This window comes from Buceros rhinoceros, unplaced genomic scaffold (assembly GCF_000710305.1).
Source record: "Buceros rhinoceros silvestris isolate BGI_N320 unplaced genomic scaffold, ASM71030v1 scaffold17718, whole genome shotgun sequence".
Lineage (NCBI taxonomy): Eukaryota > Metazoa > Chordata > Aves > Bucerotiformes > Bucerotidae > Buceros > Buceros rhinoceros.
Window position 1 is genome coordinate 27,328 of NW_010426529.1, and position 10,227 is coordinate 37,554.

The 10,227-nt window shown below is 44.3% G+C and overlaps 1 protein-coding gene across 1 annotated transcript in view; it reads right to left on the reverse strand.

Moving 5' to 3' along the window:
- Positions 1-5,960: 5,960 nt before the first annotated feature.
- The window catches only part of LOC104498202 (protein FAM115C-like), a 10,977-nt gene continuing 6,710 nt past the window's right edge, over positions 5,961-10,227 (reverse strand). Inside the window, exons 6-8 of the mRNA XM_010141555.1 lie at positions 9,331-9,570; positions 7,157-7,494; positions 5,961-6,206 (exon numbers count right to left, since the gene is read on the reverse strand). Of these exons, the coding sequence (XP_010139857.1) occupies positions 5,961-6,206; positions 7,157-7,494; positions 9,331-9,570 (824 nt within the window). The remainder of the gene's footprint in view (positions 6,207-7,156; positions 7,495-9,330; positions 9,571-10,227) is intronic.

A 10,227-nucleotide genomic window follows, 5' to 3' on the forward strand; every position in this document is an offset into this window, starting at 1 on the left:
GTTGTCCTGACCAACATGACAGCAAACAAAAACATTGCAATGGACTTCTCTTTCTTATTTTCCGCAGCTCAGTTCTGGAAACTACATCATCAGGGTTTTGAGGAAGAAAAAGGGGCAGATAAAAGTGACCGATGTTTTACGGGCGGCTTTAGAGGCAGCTGCAGTTCCGGTTCCTGGGAGGTGCTGTGGAGCAGAGCAAAACTCACACCAGAAAAATGGTTTGCAAGAAAACTTAACTTGCTAGAAACAGTTTCCATGGCCCAAATTTGGAATGAAAAGTTTTTTCTTGAGATGTTCTGACAAAAGAAGGTTCCCGGAAGACGATAGTGGGTTTTTCTAGAGAATCACTGAAGGGAAGGTGCTGGTCCTGTCTCCCTGCACACACATACACATGCACACACAACACAAACCCATTACTTTACATTAGTTCTCGTCCTGGTTTGAGTTGGAGCAGAACTCATTCTGTTCAGAGGTTTTACTTTCCAGCTCGGTCTCCTCTCAGTGACGGCGCTTTCTGAAGTTAACGGCGTATTTTGGCAGTCAGTGGCTGCTTCTAGAGGTGATAACGCTCGATGTTCACAGTTACTGCCAGGGACTGGTGTGCAGAAAGGCTCCGGCTTATACTTTCTCCTCCTGTGCAGACCAAGATCACTGCTAAATCTTGTGCCCCATGTTGGGGTGCAGTAAGTGAGAGGCTGCACCTGCATGGAGAGCGGACAGGACAGGTGACCCTAAACTGACCAACAAGGTGCTCCATCCCATAGACGTCATATTTGGTATAAAGCTGAGGGATTGCAAGGGTCAATCTCTCTTCTTCATTGGCCAGTGTCTGAGGAGGGCTCTGTCCATTCTGCTTTTGATCCCAATTCGCGCATTCCTGAATCCAGCTGCAGAATCCAACTCCTGCACCTTGTTCCTGTCTGGCGCTGAGCCCAGTCTGAGACTTCCCCAGTGCCTGCCCCACAGCATCAGGGATCAGGGTTACCTAATGGCCATGGGGCAGAGGGGCTGGGGGCAGCAGTGCTGTTTGGGTTCGGCATTGGTTTTGTATGTGTTTGTACGTATTTAATTTCATTGTTATTATTCTCACTAAAGCAGTTTCAGTTTTCTTTTCCAACCCATAGGTCTCTCTCCCTTATCCCCCTTCTCTTCCCCTTTCGAGAAGGGAGGAGCTGTACCGGAGAGCATCTGCCATTCGTCCAGCGGCCAGCCGAGCCCTGACCCATGACAGGTGTACATACAGTAAATGAAGGCAGACAGAGGTATCGGTCCCTGTCCCTGCTTTGTGCAGCCACTGCTGAAGGGTGAGTGATGAAACTGAGCAAGAGCTTCAGCCATGTGTCTGAATAAAGCCAATGCTCTTGACTAGTCTGCCCTGACAGCAGCACTCAGGGTTTAGGCAGGGATGGACTCTACACAGTAGGCATTTGCACGGATAAAAAATAATGCAAGAGCTGTCCTCTTCATGTATTTCTCTTCAATAGGGATTTCTCTGGAAGAGGTACCTTTCTCTAACATAGGATAAAGAGTCGTTATGTCTTAAGACTGCCTTGGTTCAGAAGGCAGCAGATGTCACAGCAAGAGGCAGAGGTAAAGATATACAGTCAGGTAGAGCACTTTCAGAAACCTTCAGAAGGACAATCCCTGCCTGACAACACAGAAGGACCATACTGCTTGATTGCTCATCTCTGCTGTACACTGAACGAGTTTATCTTGGGAGGCAAAAAGCATCTTGGATCACACAATTTAAAACTATGATCTTAAAGACATAATTTAAAAACTATGATATGTAGAAAGTCTCATAATTCCTACATTAAGTAAAGTGATTTTGATGGAAAAGTACAGGATCTAAGGTAACACATGTAACGGAAACAACTTAGTACGAAAATACACCTGTAATGCTTGCAATATATTTTACTTGCCGTATAATGTTTTATTTTCTCTAGTTCCCATGTAGCAGTCCCCTCTTCATCCTAAACATAAAGCAGAGATGACACACAGCCCCAGAGAGCAGTGACTGACGATTTGATTGATAAACAGAGACTGTGTTTAACAAAACAATTCAGGAGGGAATACAGAGTATATCAAAAAGGTCAGAAGCAAATCGTCGTGGACAGCGAGCAGAGCGAATGGACAAAGAAAAACACCACGTAACTGCAGTACAGAGAACAGCAATGAGCAAGATGAAGAAGGAGAATTGCATTTTGTAACTGGCTGACGGAACTGTTTCAGCTTCAGTTCTGAGCAAGGACTAGTAAATGCTCTCTGTATAACAGACCTCCATCGATTTCAGAGGACTTAGAATCAGGCACTGTATCATTGCTGTTGTTTAGTTCAAACGTGAACGAATCAAACACACCACCTTAAAAATAATGCTTACATCCTCAGCAGTGTCTCTTTGGGCTTAACTGAAGGCTGCTCACTCAAAGTAGAGCTATAACTTGAAAACAAAAAGTACTTAAGGACTTTTCACTAACAGTTGTTATTAAGGTTTTTTGAAAGGCAACCCTGGAAGTCTCTCACTGGCTCCTTCTTTCATTATCCTGCGTTTGTATCACAGCCCAGGTAGCACCAAAGGTGAGAACTTCTCTGAAGTGGAACCACTGTGTGATACAGTCCTTACACCAAGCATAATTATTTGCTTCATAAAATGTTGTGGAAAAGGACCTGCACTTCCTCAAGGAAAAGAGCCTTTCCTATATTCCAGAACGCGGCCCATTGCAGCTTCTGTTCATTCACGCAGCTTGCACTTTCCACAGCTCCACGTGACTGTCCAAAACCTCTGCACCTGCAACAGGCTTCTTTTCTTTCTTGTGCAGCCTTAGGCTATCAAGCATTGAATCACTCAGCAACTTCTTTTACCCCCGCTCCTTCTACTGACAGAGAACTCCCTCGACCCCTAGTGCCCCACTTCTCTGCAATGGATAGCCAACTTCTGCTCTGCTCTGGCAGTAACCAGCTTACGCTGCATGATTTCAAGTGTCTCTTCCAGTCATTCATCTTCTCCAGGCATTATTTCCTATTCTCACGTACGTTCAGCATGGCTGTACCATCCAAGAGTGGGAAGAGTCTTCAAGTCGCCAAGACAGGTGCGCACAGCACTGAGGAAAGTGGTCAGAAAAACCATATACGTCACTGCTGTACCGCAGAGTTCACCCTACTTCATGCTAAGGTGGCGATTCATCTAATCTACCTCAGAGAGAACAGAGACCTCCGAAGGGCCACGCCTCTGCGCTGCCTGAGCGGATTAATTGCTCTCTCCAGCTGCCTGCTTCTCTGCACTGGCCCTACAGGGAGCCTTGAGGGAGCAGGTCAGAGGGAGATGGCTCACTTCTAGAGGCCAGTCCAGGGCAGATGAACCCCATTTTAGCTATGCTTGATTTAGGGATTACTACCTAAAGTTGCTGCTGGAGAATCAATACAAAGAGCACAAATTTATCTAGCTGACTAACTAAAGTTTCAGAAATCAAATCGAGCAGAACCTTTTATTAAATCAACGGCTCCTTCAATACCACTGAGTTATTTACTACTAACTAAGGGAAAAGCCATGTTTGAAAATAATTTGCCGCTAGCCAGAAAGCTCATACAAAAGTAGTTAGTAAAATTGACAGAAGTCATTGGCATTTTGTTTCCTATTTGCTCTTAAAGAGATATTGTGCCTCCGTGTACTTCTCCAAGCGTCTTGGTAAATCTGACACTTCACCTATTAGTGAAATCACCCTCAGCCTGACAGTAACAGGAAAGTCTCTGTCAGATCTTTACTGGGCTCCCAGCTCCCTACTAGCAGAAGGGAGTATATACCAATAGTTGGCAACCTCCCACGAAAAGCAAGGTGACTGTAAAAATGAAAGCAGGAAGTCTATACGTAATTTGAAAGCCTCATCAGTGAACCCATCCATTCTTGGTTTATCACAGCATGAAAAGCCCCTGTTTCTGGATTTCTTTTTGCTAAGGTCAGTGTGGCCTCCTAATCTATTTAACTTGTTTTCTACTTCAGCTCCTGCTCAGGTTGGTCTCAGGTGTGTCCGAGGATTTTCCCAGACTGCATGCCTAATTTCCCAGACTGAATTGCTCTGTGGCTGCAGCTCAAGCTACATTTGCACAGTATTATTACACATTTCCTGTGATATTTTGCAGTCTGTCTTCGTGCTAATGTTTTCTTGTCTAATTGCTACAGTCTCAGTTTGGCCCTTCTGTTTTGAGAGGCTACTCTAGCACACACCTTAAACAGTGGATAAGCAACTGCAGCATTCAGTCCTGCAATGTGCCAATCTTTCCTCTAATGTATGCTACATTGCCTTTTTTTTGTTGTTGTTTTAAATTTTATGGAGGAGAACAGACAACATTCTGAGGTGACATCAATATGAGTCAGTCCAATTTTGAATTTCATTACTAGGTATGCCTAAATCATTCAGGCTGCATTTAGAGCTGGGGTAAACTGCAGCTTCTCCACTGTAATCTCCCTACAGTTGGATGAATCCTTCCTAGCTCAGAGTCCAGCCCATGACATTTTTTCTTTAATCTTTTTTTTTCTTAAATATTTCAAGATCCATTTTGTGGTGCCATTCATGAAAAAACTCAGCTGATTCTGCCATACTTAGATCTGGTAATATTTTGAACATTTTCCTAAAGGACATGAACTCAACTTTTATTCCTAAACTCATTAGGGGTGGAATCTGCTTCTGTAGGGTCAAGGTCTAAATCTTTACACCATTTCAATTTTCTTCCGAATCACCAAACCAGTACTGAAACACTAAGCTATGATTAGCCTCTGCATTTATTTTATTGGAAAGACAACTAACACTAGCAGTGAGTAAGAATGGAAAGAAAGTTTGAAAGACAGAGCAAAATATTAGGCCAATGAGTCACAGGGAAATCAGAATCACATCTGAGCCAGAACAAAAATGAGCTGCTCTAACAGCTGCCGTAACAAATCTTCGGTTCACTTCTATTTAGGATTTTTTTTTTTACTGGACATAGAGACATGAAAGTAGGACAACATATACAATCTGCAAGTTCACAGCAATGGTTTTATTTATTGCTGCCACACAAGGAATGGTTAGGACCAGTACACTACTAGCCTAAGCACTAACGTGCTTGCCAGCCCCCACAGTTGCCAAGCTATTATGAATGAGGTGGGAGAAACAGTAACTTCTGTCGCTCCTTGGAAAAGGCTGGTCTCCTGTCTCCACAAACTGTTTTCTTCCTCCTCCCTGCTCCCTCATGCTGTAACGTCAGCACCTATTTTTAAACCTCTGACAAGTCCATGAGTTAAACCATCACTGACTACAATCAAGTCACCTCTTTGTTTCTTGCATGTCATGTATCTTGCTGTCAGGCCATGGTACAAGTGACAGCTACAACTTTTACTGACTTACATAAAGCTGGACGTTGGGTCACACAGTCACATAACGTAGGAAGAAATCTAAGTATTTCAGTGTCAGTTATGTATTACATAAGCTGTATGTAAGCATTATAAGGTCACTTTCATGATAGTAGGTGTGTAAGTTCTGCATACTTGGAGCAATTAAGAAAAAACTAGGGTAGACACCACCATAGTAAAAATCTCATCTTACTGATACTATAACTGAAGAATGCGACATTGCAGAAGCTGCTCTTTGCTGTAAAGATCTATATTCTATTGATATTGTCCTTGAGACTGCTCCACCCTGAAACTTCCACTTTATCAGAGAAATGTTCTACCGGAACTTAATCTACTCCGAATTACATTTCTCTGGAGGTGAAGAACCCACAACAAAGCTCATTCATTAATTAACCCTTACATGGTTGCTGATCCGCACACAAGTTTCTGCGGAGTTTGCGTTGCGGTTGACCTCCACTGACAGCAAGAAGTCAAAGAACCCAATGTAAAGCTAAGCACCCAGTGAGCTGTCATGCAGCACACAAGGAAAAAAATAGCCCATAGCTAGTATAAAAATCAAGGTTTAGATATTTTTCCTTCATGGTCTGTAGGATCTCATGGGGTCCTGTTCCCAGCTGGGTAAAGAGGACAGTTCCACAGACAGCTCTTTCTTGATAGGCCATCCCCAGGCTGTAAAAAATGGAGCCAAGTTCTTATTCACCTGCTTAGAAAACTTCTGTGCCCACAAATTCATCTTAGAAGGGTTGTCTTTTGGGATGGTGGACATTTTCTGGTAGTCAGAGAACAGGTGGGTGAAGGGGTCCCAACCAAATCCTTCCTGCAACTGATGGAGGAGAATATAGTGTAAAAACAATGAAGTTCTAATTTCACTGGCATCATTCCTGTGTTACAAGCAATAGAAAATTCCATAAGTTTCTGTAATGTCTTTTAGATTGAATGAAGTCAGATGAAGGCATCCAACTTCCAGGCTTCAGAGCATAACTTACAGCACCAGAATACAGAAAAATACCCCGTCCCATTACACTGGCATCCCAAAACAAACAGAGATGGAAGATGCATTGGGAGCTGCCAGAAATGTCAACAACCTACTCTAAAAGCTGCTGCTTTGGGCAGAGGAAAAGTATCTCTCACATGCTGCCCAAGAGAATGCACTTCTTTAATCTAGGACAGGGTTCATGATTTTAGAGTCTAGACTACAGTGAGGGATCCAGTCACCTGTGCTGGAGAATATGCTGAACCCATCCCCTTGCTGCTTGATGGACTACACTGGCTCCACTCAGTGCATCAGCTGATACAAATACCCCACTCGCTGCTGTGTTTTGTAAAGAAGAGCCTAACCATGTAACTCAACAGGATACTGCTAGAAGCCTGGGTCTTCCACACACTTTGCAATGCCAAGGTTGTTCTCGTTTTATTTTTTTTTCCAACTAGCCCAATGTCCCACAGGAAATCTGCAGCAGATTAAAGGGCTGTGCCCTTTAAGATCATTCTTTTCCCACGCTGTACAACAAGAAGCAGTTCCTGTTTCTCTTCTAGGGAGAAAGATTAGCACATTGCATAAAGCTCTCCCTAAGTGGCTAAGCCTGAGTCTGGCAAAGAAAGGCTTTCAGGAGACATCAGCATCACACACTGTCTGTATACCTCTCAGGTGCTTTCTGAAGCCAGACTGTAAGCAAACACAAGGCACGACGATGACAATCACCAGGCTGCAGACAGGTGACTGACACAGGCTTCAGTGACTGCACTAAGAATACACCTGTTTTTTCCACTTACCTGCAGATATGTCTCCAGAGCAGTCCACACCTTCCAGTCCCGTAGCTGAGCGCCTTTCTTCAGATACTCTCTTATCCTTTCCTGTCGACACTGTGACCTAAGTGCCTGATGGGCCTGATGCCTGGGAATCCCCAGCACCTTCTCATGAACATAGACAGACCAGAGGTTGCAGGTGGCCTCTGTGGTATGAGGGGGAAGCTCCCATGCTTGCTGCTGTTGATTGTGTCCCAGCTCATGGATAGGACCCCAAAGACCAGTAGTTTGCATGTGCTTCATGTCTAACATCTCCTTAACCGAATCTAGGTGGCCCATGATGGGGTAGCCAGCGTGCATCCAGCCTGCAGGAAAGACAGGTACCAACACAAGTCGTAAGTGCTCACCCCAGGGCCTCTTAGACATAAATGACTGTTTGGGTTTTTATTTAATTTCTTTAGTTCCTTTCCTCCATCTCACAAACCACACTGTATTACCACGAATGTCAAATTTTTCCCTTTGTGAGTTAAGGAAATACTACACGTTTTACCCCAACAAATAAGCAATGCAAAGGTAGTACTGAACTATCAGTTAGGCACAGTTTTGCCTGCTTTCCTTTTTTATAAATAAGCATAGACTCATGGTAGGACTGAGGGTGAGATTTTAGGATGAGGGAAAAAGCCTGACCATTGCCTAGAATACACCTGAACTCACACAAACTGAGCACAGTCGATGCCAACCCAACCATGTAATAATGATTCAGCACCCTGGCAGAGCTCGAGTCTTCCTCTGTAGTGTGGATACTGCAGATCTATACTCCAGTAGTCAGCAGTGAGGACAAGACACGTGGAAGTCACAGTTTGTCATGCTTAAGGGCTGCAAAGCTTGTCATGCTTAAGCCCGTTCTTAACCTCACAGGATAGCTACTCTATAAACAACTTCACAGAAGTTGCTAGGCACAAATCTTGCACTGCAAGACAAATTACTTACATCTCCTTGGTGTCTTCATCCCTAATTTGTCCTTCTTCTAGAAGATTCCAAAAATTTCATACAACAGTCAAGTCATCTAACTGAAGCACCTACTGTAGCAGGGGATAAGCAGCTCTTCACACTCTCTACATGGGTAGCCTACACAGCTGGCTTAGAGTGTACACTAAGCTTGTAGACTACCCAAGCTGGAGAACTCGAATGGCAACCCTTTTCCTGCAGGAACTGTTTAAACTCTTGAGCTCCCTCTTTTTTAGTAAGAGGTATGCATGCATTTAGCAGCCACTGGCACCCAAGAAGTTGAGGTCCAGAAATGTGAGTGAAAAAAAAAGAGAACGACATTTTATGTCTGCAGACTATGATCTTTGTAACTGGCATTTGCTCAGGATAGCAGGACTTAACAATCCCAAGATGTGCCACAAATTATTTCCATGTGGCTTTGCGAGGGGTTAGGACATCAGTGTTCAGGCCAAGCCCTTGTCTCACTGTGGGATGATGAATTTCACCAGTCTATTTTGAAAAATAACTGAACAAAACTTGTATTGCGAAGTACCACATTTACCACGTAATTTGACTCTAGATCAAATCCACTCCGTTCATAACTGGAAAAGCTGGGGTGGGGGAGCATCAGCTGCAAAACTACACATTCATGAGCTTTTACAGGGGTACTAGTTCTCCTTGTCCGTTGCCATTGCCTCAGGCATACATCTTTTCAGGCTAAGCTTTGCCCGCAATAACCTTTGTGGAGCCCACCTCCAGCTGGAGGCACACCGGTTTAACAGTCATCTCAGAATGCGTGAGAACAGTCCTGCGGCTGAGGAAGGGAAAGAATAGAAATCAGGTCGTTGTCTCCCAGCTGTACCGACTGCAGTGCGTTCAGGAGGGAGAATGCATAATTACATGAGTCAAAGCCACTGCAGTCAGCAGCTCTGCCTCTTTACAGAACCATGCAGAGGAACAGGTGGGTGAGACAAAAACCAGTTTTGAGAGCAAGGAGGCTTCTGAAAGGGTCAATATGGTTTTTTTAAGCCTTGCCTTATCACATTTCCATCCTGATGGAGTAGTGCAAAATTATGTGAGGGTTATAGTCACTTTTATCACCTCACATATGTTCCCAGTCTGGTTTTAGCAAAATAACTCTGAAGAAATAGACGTTGCTGCTAAAGGCCACTTGTCTCTTAGCCCTGGAGAAGGCCATATGGCAATGTACCTACCACATGAGATCTGGACATCTGTTACAATCCTCTCTGGCCTCGGGAATTTTGTTGGTATGGCTGCTAATTTGCTTATTGCCACCATGATCTCATTCCACAGGGTCAGCAGGGGCTGTGGGTTCTCCATGTGACGGATGCTGTCAGACGGCACTGTCAGAATGAGATTCTCAACAGCCAGTTCTGCCCAGGGGGCAGGGTAGTGCCGGATACAGGCCTTCCACTGGCTTTCACAAGTCTCCCCTACATCAACAACACAGAAAACCAGTTAAGTACAGCGCTGACATTTCAGCACACTTCCAGAGGTCAAGCTGGAGAAAGAGACCACAGTTGTAAAATTCTCTTGGGAAACAGTATGTGGTAGTTGCGTGACTGGGGATGGTGGCTGTTAACTGGTTAATCCACATCCTGTACTTGGGAAGTCTTCTCGGGCTCTTTAATGCATGGGAAACAGACGGAAAAGGACTGGCATATACCAGAGTAGAAGCAGAGCAAAAACAGTTTCCCGTTTTCCATTTGAGAACAAGAAGCATTGGGTTTCTCCAGTGTCTCTTCATGATCTCATCTCTTCTTTTCCAGAGAGATTTGCTGTTTCCTATAACAACCCTGATTTTTTTTTTTAGTTTGACAGAAGAGTGAGAAGGAATTGCATACAGCAAGGAAGGAAAACTGACAAACACGGGAAATTCACCAGAGATTGACTGTAGGGGCTGGACATGGCCATATGGGGGCACAGTAAGGCAAGTAGAGCACAGGGAAGCTTTGTCGTGACAGAGGTCAGTCTGTCTCCCTCCAACACGGTTTACATCAGAAATGAAAACTCCCACCTTCGTAAAATGTTGTTTTGGACAAACCCTGCCCATTTTGTGACAGCTCCTTCACCTACCTCCTGCCACGCCG